The sequence below is a fragment of the Anoplophora glabripennis genome, unplaced genomic scaffold (genome assembly GCF_000390285.2).
Source record: "Anoplophora glabripennis isolate ALB-LARVAE unplaced genomic scaffold, Agla_2.0 scaffold412, whole genome shotgun sequence".
Taxonomy (NCBI): Eukaryota; Metazoa; Arthropoda; class Insecta; order Coleoptera; family Cerambycidae; genus Anoplophora; species Anoplophora glabripennis.
The window spans coordinates 194,202-213,106 of NW_019416613.1; the positions used below are offsets into that span (position 1 = coordinate 194,202).

At 30.8% G+C, this 18,905-nt stretch overlaps 1 protein-coding gene across 1 annotated transcript in view; it reads left to right on the forward strand.

Moving 5' to 3' along the window:
- Positions 1-18,695, forward strand: part of LOC108913426 (protein Wnt-2-like) — a 166,651-nt gene extending 147,956 nt beyond the window's left edge. The window contains exon 3 of the mRNA XM_018718975.1: positions 18,598-18,695. Within this exon, the coding sequence (XP_018574491.1) occupies positions 18,598-18,695 (98 nt within the window). The remainder of the gene's footprint in view (positions 1-18,597) is intronic.
- The last annotated feature ends 210 nt before the right edge of the window (positions 18,696-18,905 follow it).

Here is an 18,905-nt window from a genome sequence, read left to right on the forward strand (position 1 = left end):
TTATCTTTGGAGTCACTTAAAGTCATTGGTTTACAATACCCCAATTACTACGGTGGAAGAATTGCGAAACCGTATACTTGAAGCTGCTGACTCAAATAGGGGAATACCTGGAATTTGGGAAAATATTCGCCAAAATTGGGTATGTCGGTGCCATGCCTGTATCCGCGCTAATAGGGATCAATTTCAACATTTTCTCTAGAAATGGTAAGTTTTATTTCATTTTGTTCCATGTTTTAATGGAGTTTGTTTAGTGCACGCAGTTGGCAACTACAGATGCTTACGGATGTGGTTTTGTTTGCGAATTCTTGAAGTAACAATAATGCATTTAAGATAGTAATTACTATTAATTATTATAATAAGAAAATATCAGTTTTTTTTTTAAATTCCCTAAAAACTGAGAAGTATCTTTCTATCTTTCAACGACGATTTGTTTACGCGTCTGGTCTACAGCACGTAACGCATCATACAGCACACGTACAGGACCGTTCCAGAGAAAATATTTTTTCTACAAACGTCAAAAAATGACAAGGTTTGCGCATTGACAACAATATGCGAAGTGACACTTTTTTTCGGATTCTTACGTTATCATGACACCGTGCGCAAAATACTTCGCGCACTAGGGTGCGAAGTATTTCGCACACTGCATGTAAATTAATAAGAGTTTTGTATTAAAATAATTATTATTGTTGTCAACAACAGCCACTTTGTTTCCATAGTAACAGTGAAAATTTGATTAGGAAAGACATTTTAAGCCAGCTCGACGCTATTTTCTACATATAATAAATTAGGCATATTACTTATTTATAATATTTTTAAGAGATAGATTTTGACGTTTGTAGAAAAAATATTGTTTGCATCTCGTGCGCGAACTACTTTGGTGGTCTCGAATAATTTTTTAACTCGGCTTCGCCTCGTTAAAAAATTCAATTCTCGATCACCGAAGTAGCATTTCGCGCACTAGATACAAAAATAACTATTTATTCATAATTAAACTTTAATTTACGAAAAAAAAAAACAAAAATAGAACTTTTTCGTATAAGACTTTTCTATTACAAATATCGTTAGGAAGCTGTATAGATTATACAGGCCACATCCTGTGTAATAAATTATTAAAGATTAGGGATCTTGCACATAAGAAAATGAAAATCTCTATTTTGTTTTACAGTATAAAACTTATATGTGCACCTGGAAAATATCCAGCACAATATCACAATATTTAAACTGATGGTAATAAGCAGATAGTTTAAACAGCACAAAAAATAAAGAAATCATGCACTTGATGGATTTTCCTTATGCGGTTGGGGAGAAATTCAAGGCACTGCTGGTAGTACAGTTTTTGGGAATATTATAGATGAAAATTGGTAAATTGTACATGTACAGTCTACCCCAGGATATTGTCTTATGTAATACTGCAACAAAATCAAAACGTAGGACCAACGTACAGAGACAAGAATGCTGGTGAGAATTAAGATTGGTCCTAAACTAAAACCAAAATGGTGGAAATACAGCTTGACAAGGAAATCTTCCAATGGAGAAACAACTTCCAGAAATGTCTTACAATCCTCAAGAACAACAATTAAATTGGACAATTGTATTTTACCACAAATTAGCGAGAAAATCCCAAAGAAAGTTTATTTCATTCGTCAAACCGATTTCGACATTCAAAATCTAATCGCTAACTTCGCTATTCAGACGGCCCATGAAGATGTTCGGTGAAAGATATTTCCAAACCTTTTCTCTCTATTTAGAAACGGCTAATTAACAAAAACTATTCTAATATATTTGGCACCGCGCACAGTAAATAAAACAAACGCACGAAATAAAGAAAATCGATAGACAATGAATTTTGACCCTTAATATTCTGTAGACGGTGACATTGAGAACTACGTCAAAATAGGACATCTGTACACAAGTGCTAACCTTTGATTTAAATTACACAACGCATTTTAGTTACCTGAAAAAACTAAAACTTTTTTCTTCTTTGGAAAGAAGTAAGTTTAGTTTAAATCGATTTCTTTTGTCGGTAAGAATCGTCCGTTGTAGTAACATATTTATAAATATCCTTTTTATTTCTTCTGTTATAAGTACATATTTTATGTTTAAAATCATACAACCATAAAAACTAATAATGCTTAAATTAAACATTTGTTAAAAAATATTAATACTAATCTAATTTTAAAAAATATGGAAAATGTGTAACTATACTCCTCGGTCGAAATTATAGAGAGTGATTCATCGCTAGCTTTTGGACTAGTAAGGGGGATGAAGCGTGCCGGGAACGAAAATCCATTGGCGTGTCTGCGTAAAAAGCAACAAGATATAGAAAATAATGAAAAAAGATAATAAAACATAACATCTAATATTTTTTACGGTTTGCTATAACAGGCACTTTGATCCATTTTAATTATTACAGCATTTTAAAATATCCCAATTGTGTTTTTTTAATTTATAAATTTATTAAAGCCATGGAATTAGACCCCTCGTCTACGCTTATGCTATGACGTTTCTCAGAACGGGTTAAATCAAGTCCGTTTACACCCACTAAAAAAGCATTTCCCTATTCCCTATCAAGTGCAAAAGACAGAGATAGAATATAGATCGACGTTCAGTGTAACTCGGTCTCTAGACGATTATACATAGATTCTATCGATGTGCGTAGCGAGCGTCACAAAGATAAATAATATTGAACCGTATAAAAATCATTTTATATTTTATACGCATTATGGTAATAGTGTTATTATATTATGTCTTAGTCACTTTTTATAATTTCCACCGCGGATTATAGGTAGATATATTATTATAAAAAATTTAGTTTCAGTTGGCCGTTGTTTATTTTATACTAAAACTTAAACGAGTTCCATATACCTATTGTTAGGAGTTTCCAATGTCGGTGAATAATAAATAACGATTTCGTCAAAACCTTTTATTTGGGTCGATGATGTTATTTTTAAGTACAAGTGGTCCACTTAGATAAAGAAAGAATGGCAAGGAAACCTTGAAAAATCGGAGCGGTGTCAATACGGCTTAATGCACTAAGTCGTACATGTTTTCATCGTTATGTCCCACGCAGCTCTTATAAGGCTATGTTCGTATTAATGATCCCACATATATGCCAACTATCTTAATTGACAAAGTGGACTAAAATTATCTAGCCTCAAACGATAGCCGCGTCTATTAAGATTTACATTAATGTGTACTACGTATACAAGTTGCTACCGAGGAGACCACGGAATTTAAGTAGGTGCCATCACTTTCTCCATCATTATAATTATAATGTAATTACAGTTTATTGGAAAAGAGAGATTCCGGTTTTTTGTAACACTTACCAGTTCTTATCGGAAATGCTGGATAAATTTCGTAAATATAGTGTTACCGCACGTCCATCACTGTCATGAATATTAATTTTTTAGCGCGTGAGATAATTTGTTTCGTTAGCATAGATTAAGTCAGTTAATAGACTCTTAAAGAAGATTGATCTGCCGTAATTGTATTACAACCGAATTTAGAGTTCAATATACGATTCCCAACGAAGTTGTATGTTGTTATGGCCAGATTTGTTTATATTGTGCGACTAACTTCCTCTAATTACAAAGTGTGTAGCAGCGATTAATTCTGCTCGTCAAAATAAATAAACAACGAGTATTTTTTACATAAAATGTTTCCTAATGGCTGTATGATGCTTCAAATATTAAACATGAAGCACATTTTTTTTAACATAGATACTTATTTTTTATATAAGATAAGTTATAGAGCTCGGAAATGTGAGGGGTGGTACAGGGTTGGCTGTAGGCCGGGTTCCCTTTTATGTAATTTTATTAAAAAAAGTGACACAACCGTTGGCTTCTTATAACTGCACTCTTTACATTATAAAAATATATATGTAAGTATTTGCATAATAATATGGAACAAAAAGAGGCAGTGTCTATTTTTCTACACTATACGCTTTACATGGAATTTACCATAGAATATAGTACGTAATAATAAGTACCAGTAAAAGTTAAAAAAATAATATTTCTTTAATTATAAATTAAGCGATTGTACAAAATAATTAACAGGTTGTCCGTAGTTAATCGTTTCTGGTAAATGCCCATTTCAAAAACGAAAACGACCGTTCAACATTTACCGAGGTCACAGGCGCATATCTAAAATAAACGAAGTTTTTAATAAATGATATTATTACCAATGGTGGCGAAGCTTCAACATATTTTAGTAATCCCACTATCCGCGTCATTGTACAATACCATGTACATGTCTGTCTATGATCTAAAGCTTCACATCGATCAATTTATTCAATACGTATCTAGGCCACCAATCCAGGTTTTTTGCTAAAGGACGTTGGCCGTGCGTGCGTGTGTAAGTGAGTTTGACACTTTGCTTGGTCGAGTATACGGAGTATACGGCATATGTTTGACAATCAGTAGCATTGTGTAACTTAATAAGGTTTCTTAAAAAAAATTGAATTTGTTCTATTTACCTTTGAAATAAATCAAGCTAATTATTGAACTATAGGAATATAAACTTCTATTATAAAACACATTGATCTGTCCACATTGAGGGATACTTAGTGTTTATGTAGAACAATAGTTTTAAAACAATATTTGACAAGTCTGCAAATTGTTTACTGTAAATTGTTCATAGCATTGTCATATGGTCCACCCCATACGAAAATCCCCTGTCGTATTATTACCAACTAACGGGTGATATAATTGTTTTATATTTTTACTTTGTAATATACTTTTTTAATAACGCAGGTACACAAAAAAAAGTCCAAACCCAAGAGACCCACATATCATTTTCGAAGGAATTTGATACACTGAACACAATCCCGAGAAAAAGGCAATTTTTGACTGATGACTGATTTTTTCCTAAACTTTGTCCAAACATTTCATTAGTAAAATTTACCCATGATCTCGATATTTCTCGGAAAATCCACTATTTGGGTGAAAAATGACTCAAATATGGATCAAACTGATTTTTTCCGAAATTTTGTCCAAATATATCGTTCTCATAGTATTTTGAAGCGTTAAACACGATCCTGTAGTCAAAATTCATGACTTGCCAATGAATTTCGGAGAAAAGTGAAATTTTTTGTTGAAAACGCCCAAATATAGGTCAAAACTGAGTTTTTCCTAAATTTTGTCCAAATATATACATTTTCGTAGTATTTTGAGGCGCTCAATACGATGACATTGGTAAAATTTACCCATGACCTCGATATTTATCAGAAAATCCACTATTTGAGTGAAAGCTGGCCCAAATATAAGGTCAAAATTGATTTTTTCCTAAATTTTGTAATTTTCATAGTATTTTGGCCAGTTTTCACCCAAATAGTGGATCTTCTGAGAAATATCGAAGTCATGGGCAAATTTTACTAATGGAATCGTGTTCAGCGCCTCAAAATACTACGAAATTAATATATTTAGACAAAATTTAGGAAAAAATCAGTTTTGGGTCGGTTTTCACCCAAAAATTTCACTTTTCTCCATAATTCATTGGGAAGTCATGAATTTTGACTACAGTACCGTGTTCAGCGCATCGAATTCCTTCGGAAATGATATGTGGGTCTCTTCAGTTTGGACTTTTTTTTGTGTGCCTGATGTGTAATCTGTGCAACGTGTTGAAATCATCTTAAATATTGATCAATATATGGACGTCAAATTGTTATCAATGCGTTTGCATGTAACGTTATGTATTTTAATGTTATATGGTAGAATTTCAATATATTATATACTTTTTCAATTGTCTGTAAAATATGATACCTTACCTTACCTTATTAAGTAAATTTGGAATTTCATTATTATACCTATAGGTATCAAAAAATATAGGTCCAAGAACAGTGCCCTGTGGGGCACCTGTTTCTATTTCCATTCCTTTACTTATTTAGTTTTTAATTTTAACTTTTTATTCGGGTAACATTTTAATAAATTTCAAGTACCATTGCTTTCATATTATTTAATTTTTGTAATAATGTACTGTAATTTGTGTATAACTAACTGTGTATAAATGTGTATAATGTGTATATGTGTATATACCTGTGTATAAATAACTGTGTAATTTTGTAATCATGACAAATTGTGTCGAATCCTGTAGTTAAACATAGCAAGTAATTTTTTGCAATTATTTATTTTGAATCAATATTTTATTGATCAATGTAATTCCTGCAGCTTTAGTACTTTTATTAAATTTAAAACCAAATTGAATCTTTAATAAAATATGTTAATTTAGTAGATATAAAGACTCAACCAATTTCGTTTTTAAACGTTTCAAATATTTTTGCAAAACTGTTTATGAGAGATGTAGGTTTATAATTTGTAATTTCAGTTTATATAAATTGGATTTACAATAAATGATTTTCATGCAATATACATATGCATACTATTACATTAACAAAATATAGAAGAAAAATAAAAGTGACCTTTTTGCAAGTTTTAACAGTTGTTGAATTAATTTGAATATTACATTTCCTTATAACTCAGAATTTAAATATTTCAGTAATTATCTGATAAACAACAGACTTTTAAGTTCAAAATTAATGTTATACGTAACTGAGAAATCGTGGAAGGCATTTTTAAAATATGTATATGGGTAAAGAGGTCATTTGAAGTAGATAGATTTACAAGTACTTCTATGGAGACGCAGATAAAGCAGAGTTTCATTATTATGTTACCAGAGCCTAAAATGGCATTTTAATTATACAGAGCAAATAAGGAAATAATGGATTTTCTGAGTAGATTTAAATAAATTATAAATTTTTGTCAAATAATTCTACTAATATTTTACGTTTTATGTTAAAAAAATTCACATATACCACACAAGCAATTCAACAAACAAAGAAAAAGCATTTGATTAGGAACTGACGCAACTAAAATTTGACCTAATATTTGAAAGTTGCATTTTTCAATATAAATATAATTGCATCGACAGGGGGTAATAATACAAATTGTGTCAGATTTCTTAATTGATGTGTCTATTGGAAATTAGATGTTGTAGGTTCTTACTTTAAACCTACTTTGTGTGGAATTGATTTCTATAAACATCTGAGTAATATGTACATTCCCGAATAGTTATCTATATATTCAAATTGAAATTTAATCATTTCATTTTCACTTCTATTTGGCTAGAAACTAATTTATAGTAGGTATATTTATTCTAGAAAAAAAGAACTATACTAAAGTGAAAAATCAGATGCTTCTAAATTTCTAAAGCACAATGAAAAAAAAAAGTTAAAGTACCTAATCGTCTGTTTATTGCTGTCAGATTACATTTATTATAGTTAGATAAATCAGTTGCATTTAATACAAGTCATTTGACTCATTCCAATTAAAAAAGAAACATATTTGTCTATAATTAACTAATTAGATTCAATATAACCATTTATGATTTCAGAATATCTGTTAGGCGAATTAAAAAAATAAATGTTTAATATAAATTTATAGACTTTTATATTATTCTACCAAACGTTGCAATTAAACTTTACAGTAAAATTATTAAAATTACCTACATAATTTCTTAAATTTCTGTATAGTTTACAACTTTAATCGGTTCAATAGTAAAAAGACATTATTCAAAAATTATTTTAATCACGTGAACAAGTTATGTTCTCCCCTGACAGTCGGGTCTTTGCTGTCATGGCGAGTAAGTGCGCTTGTTGACTGTAGTGTAATACGTAGTATAGTCTAAAAGACTATATTAGTAGCTATTGTTTCTATTAGATTATAATATCCATAATATAATATAATAATATCTCTACTCCTCATTCTAACTACGAGAGTTAGCCCAGAAGTCGGAGACTTGTGCGGGAGAAGAGGCGGCATATTATTATTAAGCAGGCCGCATTTGCGCCCAGGAACGACTTATGTTGGTAGGCCCTAACCACCATTCAGTGCAGGAATGAGGGAAACGTGGAAAACCTCATTAATTAGAGGGGTGGTCAAATGCCAACCGGTGTCAATCTCTCACATTGACCCAAGCCAACATTCTTCCACCCTACCATACCTGCATAGAGGGTAGCAATCCTCCGTACAAGCATAGCTAATCTACGGTCTACCGGCCGCGGGATTCGAAACCCGGGCAGATAGCACACATCGATTTAAGTACTGACGCCTTTAACCGTGCGGCTATCGACCGCATATAATCGTAATTCGTAATCCGTGCATATAGTTACAGAGTGCTGTGTTACCTTTAATGTTAGTAAAAATAGATAAAAATTAATTTTGAGCAAAAAAATGTTTGAATGAGAGTATGGGCTTCTTTATTGATAGATCTCGACACAACGTACCTTCTGAAATTGAATATTAAACTTACATTAGATAAGTTAGATATTTATTTAGTCCAAATAAATATATATTTTGTCACAATAGTTCTGAACTAAAATGTTAGTCACATGGGCAGTTACATAGACAAAATTCAAACATCATATTTTTTTGTTGAAAAGAGTTCACACCCAACTGTGTTGAAATAATGACTATTCGTTGAGTAATGTTCACTCAACTATTTGATGCTAAGCTATGGATGTGATATTGGTAAAATAAGGTACACACCGAATAACAACTAACATTCTTGATTACAACGTTGTATTATTTTTTTAGTCATAAATTATTTGCTAATTGTACTGGCATTTTGAAATGATAACATATTTTCTTGTATAATTTATGTTAGCTAGCAGGAATTTTAACAGTATATCTTTTAGAAAACAGATTAAATGGCGAATTCGCCAGGTATTATTGACAATATTCGTAGTTTTAAAATATTGTGTTATTTTCTTTAAATATATGTACCTACAGTGTGTCAACGGGTTACTGCCTGGAGAGAAAACATGTTTTATTTATTATTTTTTTACGAAAAATCTATTCATAAATATGTTAATTTGTCAAATTAATCGTAGGCATTAAGTATAAATTGAGATACTGAGTGTTCGGAAAAAGATTATCTGAAATAGTTGAAGGGTAAAGTGGCTTTATTTTTTATTTTATAAAAAAACTTACATTAAAAAGTTGTTTGTAATTAAAAGATAATAACAAATTTTAAGTTCAATGTTCTTTTTAGTATGTTATTTTCAAATAATAAATATTGAAAACACAAGATATAACGTACAGGCTGTTACAAATTCGCTTCACACTACAGGGATCTCGGAAACGGTAAGAGATACGAAGTAGCTTAAATGGGGGCAAAGTTGCGTAATCAGGGGACCAACATTATGCCTCTAAAAAATCAAGGCGAACATGATTAGTTTTCAAAATATTAAAAAAAAAACAAAATTTTGAAAATCCGTTTTTGTTTCATTTCAGCTTTGTTTGAAGTGATATTGAAAAAAGAAGAACACTTTTTCATGACAATGTTTTGCCCTCTATCGAATGGCTTAATCAATTTTTATATGTAACGTTTCGTCTCTCTAGGACCATCATCAACTTATTTTTTTTTAAATACGACCCTGGAAATTTTATTACATTTTTTGCAAGCCTTTATGACTTCCAATACTTAACTGCCTCAGCTCGAACCAGATTCAGACGTTTTGTGTCGAAAGATTCATCTTCAATGTTCCAAATTTATCTAATTTTTTATTTAGATTTCTGTTTATTGAATTATCGTACACTCTAATTCGTTAGACCCTGTGAAATTCACCTAGTTATTTAAATTTAAGTTATTTAATCACACGTTACAATAAAATATTATTATTAGAGTTTTAATCACCATCACTTCGATAAATTGTTGTGACAAATTAAAATATTAATACAATTTTAATTTTATTATGACAAATTAATTCTTAAAAATGCATATGAATAACCAAAACTCCAAATTATACGTTAAAAAATTACAGTAAATGTTCAATTTATTATAGGTAACTGTAACCGCTACTGTGAAAAAGTATGTCAGATGTTTTTGTATGAATATCCTGAAAAAAATTAGATCGAAATTTGTTTGAATTTTGAGCACAATAACTATGAGCACGGTATAAAAACTCTAACAATGTTTTATTGTAACGTGTGATGGTAATAGTTTAAATAACTAGGTGCATTTTACAGGGTCTAACGAAACTTAGATTGTAAGATAATTCAAGACACATGGAAATAAAAAAAAAATAGACAAATGTGGAACGAATACATTGGAGATTAATTTTTCGAGATAAAACGTCTGAATTTGGTTCGGGCTGAGGCAATATAGTATTGGGAGTCATGAAAGCTTGCAAAAAATGTAATAAAATTTCCAGGGTCGTATTTAAAAAAAATGGAGTTGATGATGGTCCTTAGAGAGACAAAATGTTACATATAAAAAAAAATTGATTGTGCCATTCGATAGAGGGAAAAAAGTTGCCATGAAAGAGTGTTCTTCTTGTTTCAGTATCGCCTCAAACCAGGCTGGCAATGCTGAAATGAAACAAATACGGATTTTCAAAATTTCGTTATTTTCAAATATTTCAAAAACTAATCATGTTATACTTGATTTTTTAGAAGCATAATGTTGGTCGCCTGATTATGCAACTCTGTCCCCATTTAAGCTACTTCGTATCTCTTACCGTTTCCGAGATCCCTACAGTGAGAAGCTAATTTGTAACAACCTGTATAGTTTAAAGTAAAAATTATAAAATGACAAACGGTTGTTCTTATAGCGAAAGCAGAGGGTCGTAGTTCATTCTTAACGCCGATTTTAACATATATGTGACCAATCAGGTGTTAAAGGAAATTAATAGAAAAAAATAAATACTTGGACGCCAATCTATATAAAAATTAAAAAAAAAATAAAAACCCCTTGAGGGTAGCCTGATTTATGGACAGCCATTTCCTCTATTTTTATTTATAAAAGAATTTACGGGTAGATTATGATATGAAGACCACAATCCTATTCGTTATCAATATAAAATTTAAAAAATTATCGCTCATCTCTTGCTCGCAAGCTATAAACTATCTTAAATTATAATAAGATATTTGAATTTCTCTCCGTTTGTACTTTCAGTTGAAAAAAGAACTTGTTTACGTATCGTAGTTAAAAAGTATTATTGTGATGTCAGTCCTTCAGCGTACGCGTCGTGCGGTTCTCCCTGTCTTCCCGCTAGTTCCGCTTTCTCAAACGGACAAAAATTAATAATATCCAATGTTGCAAAATGCACTTGATTCTTGAAGTCTTATAGAATATATTCATAAAGTTTCGTAAAGATGCAAAATCTAGAACAAAATTTACCATCACTCGATAAGAATGACGTATAATGTTAATAACTCAGGAACGACTCATTTGTACAGTAGTGGGTTTCAGAATACATTAATTGAAGAATATTTTCCGAAAGGTTCATGATGTTTAATTATTGTTTTAGAAAATCAACAATTTTAAGAAAAACATTGAATTTTACAATTCTTTGTTAATTTCAAAATCATTTTCAAAATAATTGGACCGACGCTATCTTGTAGAAGATTTCATTTAAAACAATAATTATTTCTTGCATTTTCTTCGCAGAATGAGATATTAAAAAAAAAGACAGATAAAAACATTTTTTGCGAGGTAAACTTTGCGACGCTCGTACATTTTAATGTGTTGTTTTAATGGGTTGTTTTGAAACGATAGTAAACATACTAGTCCAGTTGGTAGAGGTTGGGGCTGTGTCAAACCTTGATAACCCGGAAATAACTGCACAGGCCTACTTTAAATGATGAGTACAATAACAGGCTAATTTGCTGACAAAGTATTTTATCAGGAAAAAAGTTATTAACAATTTAATACTGAAAAATTTTTTTTTTAGTAGTTTTCTTTAAATACATGATTTTGTTCGTAATAAAAATAGCTACAAAATGGCGGTGGTCCGGTTACGAAATTTGCAATAACAAAGCCGTGAGATTGAAAAAAACGGTATAAAACGTCAATTTTTTTAAAGTAGCTGTAAAAATGTCAATTATAAACAAAAAGTGATAAAACTTTCGAAAACTGTAGTTCAATATATATACAATAATGACGCTAAAGCCGAAAATCAGGAGAGCAAAACTTTTTGTTCTATAAGGTGTTATACATTCAACGGCATTTGAAACTCGAAACTGCCAAATTTGTTCGAAGCTTTCCTGACACTTGAAATTTGGTACACACATAGTGTAAATATGCAGAAACCAAAAGCAATTTGCAAAATTCAAGTGTCTTAATTTTTGCAGTTTTGGTAAGGTTCTATACGTCACTCTAGTTTTATACGTCACTGTTTTTTTAGTTTTTTGGCGTATATTTATGTATATTTATAAAATATTCCATTATGGTAGATTAACCAGCACAATTACCTACAATTTAAAAAAATATATATTTTGATCGTTTAGATCCTAAGCTACTTAACATTTTGCGCCTATTAGCCATACTCGTACATTATTCAACATATCAACATAAAACAAAAACGTACGTGTGGGGTAAACCTTTAACTTTAAGTAAACAATTGTTTAAATTTACTGTTGCATACAAGTGCCGAAGAGCGGAGCTCGCGCTCGAAAACGAAAAGTTAAAGGTTTACCCCACACGTACGATTTTGTTTTATGTTGATATGTTGAATAATGTACGACTACGGCTAACAGGGGCAAAATGTTAAGTAGCTTAGGATCTAAACGATGAAAATTATTATTTTTTTAATTGTAGGTAATTGTGCTGGTTAATCTACCATGATGGAATATTTTATAAATATACATATTTTTCCAAAAATTAAAAAAACTGTGACATATAAAACTAGGGTGACGTATAAAACCTTACCAAAGTGCAAAAATTAAGATAATCGAATTTTGCAAATTGCTTTTGGTTTCTGCATATTTACACTATGTGTATACCAAATTTCAAATGTCAGCAAAACTTCAAACAAATTTGGCAAAGTTACGAGTTTCAGATGCCGATGAATGTATAACACCTTATAGAACAAAAACTTTTGCTCTCCTGATTTTCGGCTTTAGCGTCATTATTGTATATATATTGAACTATAGTTTTCGAAAGTTTTATCACTTTTTGTTTATAAGTGACATTTTTACAGCAACTTTAAAAAAATTACGTTTTATACCGTTTTTTTCAATCTCACGGCTTTGTTATTGCAAATTTCGTAATCGGACCACCGTCATTTTGTAGCTATTTTTATTACGAACAAAATCATGTCCTAAGCATTTTTTTCGTACAAAGTCATCCCGCTGAGTTATTTAAAGAAAACTACTAAAAAAAATTTTTTCACGATTAAATTGTTAATAACTTTTTTTCTGATAAAATATTTTGTCAGCAAATTAGCCTATTATTGTACTCATCATTTAAAGTATTCCTGTGTAGTTATTTCCGAGTTATCAAGGAAATGTCACCAACAGTAACTTTTCGGCCTCTGCCGGCTGGACTATACATGAATTGGTATGCTACTGAAACCTGTATAAATTTTAATTTAGCGTTGTCGGTCATAATGATTCGCTTACAATAAATACTAACAAACCATTGCGTCTACACTCGAGATAATACGATCGCTGATTGGTTGAATGAAATGTGAATAGAAAACGATATGTTGTGTTTTTACGCAATGAGCTTATCGTTTTAGTAGTTTTTAAGATCCTTAAGATCCAGGTAGTTATGTAAATCGAAGTAGTAACACAATATAGGAGTTACCTATGATAAATAATATGAGGAGTTTTTATCACATTATTCTCATATCGGTTGACCTTATACATAAAAAAAGTAAGTATGTTCAAAATCCACCCCTTCATTTATTTTTTTTATTTAATTCACAGTATGACAAATTACCCAAAAAGGAAAACTAAGGAAATGTAATTAAACAAATTTACATCTCTATTGAAGGCATATTTAAATATTTTAAATAATAAGCATCGAGCAACATCTGGATAAGTGGCATGCATATAAATTAAACGGTCCTGGTTACTTTACAACGACTTCGAAAGAAGGGACAGTGAGGCCACCATTATCTCAACAGAGAAATAACTCTTCAATGCAATGCGCGTCGGCTGACCAATTACACCAGTTCCATGGTTCCTGTGCAACGCATGCAAATATTCCTCTCCTACATAAATTAGTCTCATTATCCGCAGTATTTATTACATACGTCCGCTCTACAGCGAGGTACTACAAGTTTTGTTTCATGTAGGTTATTAGTAAGCCACATTTTTTTAGTTCCGTTCGGAAAAGAACCGTTTAAAACACAAACTTCATCGGTCACATCTACACGGGCATATTACAAATTAAGATTTCCTTCACTAAAATTTAGAAATTTAAGCGTATAAAATAAAAATAAAGGGGTGTCCCTCATACCTTTTTGAAATAGACCTTTTAAAATGGTATATCGATCTGGTAAAAGTAATACGTAGTTAGTTTTTCAAAATATGAACTGGTAAACCTACTATCATCAATAATAAATTATTAATCATCTTGATAGGTGCAGCTATTTACCCCACATTGAGGTAAATTGTCGCAACTTTAATGTACAGGGTGCTTCACTGTATTTTGATCCCCTCTTTAAGTTTTTTATTATTAGAGTTATAAAAAAATGTGAAATACAAAAGTTGCACGATTTTTTTTTTAAGTTTTCGAAAATGATAGTAGAAAAACAAATTAAGTTCAAACAAAATAACCGCGGATGTTAACTTTGTTAATTTATATTTTTACATATTTGATAGAACGTTCCCTGTCGAGCATAGTCATAAGGGTTTGTTGGATCCATTTCTAACAATAAGCGAGATATTAAAAAACGAGAAGAAGGTTTTTTATTAGGAAAATAAGACATCTTATAATAGTTAGACCTCTTTCAGGCATTTCTTTCTTTTTTTATAAACTTCAAGAAGGTTCGTCATGTTCTGAAGTGAAAACTTTGACATTTACAATTACTTGAATACCTCACGATTACATCAGCTTCATTTTCTATATTATGCTTAGACAAAAGAGTTGGAAAGTTCATCTTGGAATATTGTAGTCTCTGGCCATTGCATTTTTATTTAAGAGACTTGTTCAATAGCTCGTGTCGATGTTTTCTTTGTCAGTTTTATTTCTGTAATTTCTAGGAATTTTTCCTAGAATTAATTAAAAAATGTTGAATGGTTCGATTATGCGTAGAAAATGCAATGGATTCCAAAAAATTATGAAAATCAATAATAGTACATTTTACGTTCTATGCTCGGCTCAGTCTCAATTCGTCAATGATGCAGTAAATATTACGCACGAAACTGAATTTTTTTAACATAATTCAATAAATTTATGTTTTCTTTTCATCGTCTACAAAAAGGGGGTCGATAATTTGAAAAATTTACCGGATTTCAAATTAAAAAGCTTTAAGTGGCACGCGATGGTCTAGCAGAATTGATGCAGTCAAACCATTACCTCGACAACATATTTGATACTTTGCTTGAAATATCCGATAATTCGTCAGAATGGGAGTATACTCGTAGTACAACACACAAAGCTCTTTCGTTTGCCTTGAACATTCAAAATTATAGATGCCCCACAATGAATACTCAAATCTGCATACATTTTTTAAATAAGTTGATTGATAAGTTCACATAATATCGCACGAATGAACACTTTGAAAGGGTGTTAGAAAAAGCTACCAATGTGGCTCACGAACTCAATGTAGAAACAGAGATCCCACAAATAAACACAAGCAATAACTTATTTCATTACTCAAATGATATATTAATGAAACATTGTAAAGATTTAATTGAAGGTTAAAGACGATTCAAGTAGGGAAAAAGAAACAGACATTGACGGTATTGATTTGTTTAATATAAAACAAATGTTTTAAAGTTGCATTTTCCTGAAAACTAATCTAATGATCCACAAAAACTTTTTACTAATGAATTAAATTCAACATTTCCGAACACAGCAATAGCGCTAAGAATGTTACTTACGTTGCCGGTTTTAGTTGCATCTAGTCAAAGTCGAAAATTATAAAAAACTATTTCAGATCAACAATACACCAGCAAAGACTAAGCAATTTCGTTATAGTTTCAATTGAACATGAAATCTTAGACCATTTGGATACAAAAAAATTGATTACAAATTTCGCAAACATAAAGGTGAGAAGAGTTCAATTCCTGTAGATAAATATTAGTTAGCATGAGATGGTTTTCAGCTTATGTAATTAAACAAAAATAAGTAACTAAATAATAAAAATAAATAGTTTTTCTATGTAAAGTTTCTCTTTTCTTTTTTCACACCCTTATGAGACAAAACTAAAGAGCTTTTCTCGCAAACTCAGCCTAGGTAGTCGTAGTTAAACAGGGGGTGCCAGCGGCGGGCCTGATTTAAACCAATTGTTTAATAATAAATTTGTACACTTCATTAAAATCATCTGTTTATACTTGCAGATTTTAGAGTAATGTATCCTTTAATCCTGAATAAATCTTACTTAAAGTAATTACTCGCACATGTCACCTCTTTTATATAAAATTTTCTCAGGAGTGCGAAATATTGTATCGTATTGCAGGTGGTAGGCAGTGCATCAATGGATGTGAACGCCAACGCTTGCACTTATATTCCGAATTATGCCCACGTGCTAAGTTTTTAATTGACTTTATCGGAGTCATTATTCTAATCCGACAACCATTATCGTTTCATTTAAATATTACTATGCAGATTATCGTCGGGATCTTGCCAGCTAATAGGAAAAATAATTTAGTGGGGGTGTTTTACTGGTCATAATAATAACTTCGACAAATTTCAGAGCGACAAATGGCCTACATGTTGTGATGACATAAGATTGCATTTAATTAAAATGATAAGTTACCCGTTTCGTCTCTATTTGATCATAAAGGCTCCTACGCCGCAATAAATGTGTATGTAAAATTACAATTATTTAGCATAAAGAGCATAAAAATATAATTTTCTGAGCAAAACAAAAGCACGAATCTGAAGGCAACGCTTGTGACAGACAAAAAGTACACATGATATAGGAAAAACGTTATTATTAGTTTTTGATCAATACTGGTATGAGAAATTTTCTCTGCATCGATAAGAATTGCTATAACACAAATAGTGTTGTTCTGCTTTAGAGGTCTGTCGGTAAATTAAAGAAAAATAGAACAATGCAACTTATGTCATGAAAAGGTTTTATGTTGTTTATAATCAAATTGTATTATCTTATATTAACTAGTACTCGAAGTAGAGTTTTAACGTGAAAAAATTATTAGCAGACATTTTATTGCATTTATGACGGAGATGTAGAATGACAATATAAAAAAGTAACTCGATAGAATTGAAAATTTGCGTGTTTTTTCACATTTTTTACTGCCCACGAAAATCTAGATGACCTGTCGGAAAATTTGTCGTTTTATGTTGTACGCAATTAAATTACCTACAATTTAAGATATATAGGTAGTCATATTTCACCAATTTCTTAACTCTGAAATAAAGATCGAACGTGGATAAATCAGTTTTCGAAATATGCGCATTATTATTGCAAGAAGCTGCTATCTATGGATGGTTATGAAATTTATAATAAAGATTTCGATTGACCGTGGAATTGTTGGCCGAGGTATTTGTATTTAAACTAATAATTTTGGTTTAATTTTCGACAGCAAATTTTCTTTAAAACCTTGAATTAAAAAAAAAACGAAAATAGCTACATTTATTTTCTCAAATCGACTCGAATATTAATATGCAATCATATAATTTGATTTTATTAAATCTTTTATATAGAGAAAATTTATGTTCCTTTATTGTTATTTTTTAATTTCTCCCCATTAACCTGACAAAGGAGACTCTGAACATTTTTTTAGAACTTCTAATAACAGAGACTCGTTTGCCAATATTTATATGTATTAAAACCTCATATTAAAAATTTTACCCATATGATCTATACCTACTTTTTGCCTGTCATATTGTGTTATTACGATATACGGTATACGATAAATAACATAATTTTAAGATATCATAAATTATGAGATTTGATTATATTTGAGGATTTGAGATGTGGGAGGATAACGATGCACTTAACTATAAACACATACAATTTTGATAACCTTGACGACTGAAATCATGACATCTATTATGTTTATTAAACACCGGTTGAATCATCACTTCTGTTTTGGAGTAAAGATTAAATGTTTGAATCCTGTTTTCACTACTGTTTTCAAAAATATAAAACAAACACATTTTATACTTGAGGCCGATGCTGAAGATTAATCACGTAGAAAACAACTACTATAAATATTTTTTTCTTCCTATTTGAGGATATTTGAAAAACTGTATTAACAGTTATTTCATCTGAAAACCATTCACTTGAGTTCTTGAACCTCGTATGTAACCTGTTAGTTTTTATAAAATTTCATTAATTTGTATGAATGAATTTCACAAAGGGGTAACCCTTTGCAAGAAAAAAATACTCTTTCTTACATAATTAATCTTTAATAACACAGCTCCACCAAATAAAAAAGTATAGTGTAAATGACCACAATACATTATTCCTATGTATTTTGAGGCGCTGAATCCGAATCTGATGTCAGAATTGTCCCAGCAAGTAATCAGAATTTTATAACCTGAAGAAATAGCTTAAAATTGTCAATATTTTCAAATTTTAGAATGATAAGAATTACACTGATCTACAATAAAGTGGTCTGTTCTATAGACTGGACCTATGTACCCTTATGTATTTTGACGATCTGAATTCAAATTCAGGGGATTATAGAGACAGAAAGAATCACTATGAACAGAAACTATCGCCAAAAAGACCAGATTTCCATCCAGGGTTAAAAACATCATCCGCAAACCCTTAGTTGATCCTTCAAATATTCTGTTTCCACCTCTCCATATCAAACTTGATCTTATAAAAAGTTCGTTAAAGCTTTGAACTAAGATGGCGTCTGTTTCCGGAAATACGTGATGCTTAACTGAAAGAACATGTCCTCAAATCCGTATCGTGTCAAGAGACAAAAAATTTATCACAAAAATGAATGATACTGCATGAGCAACATGACTAAGATTCA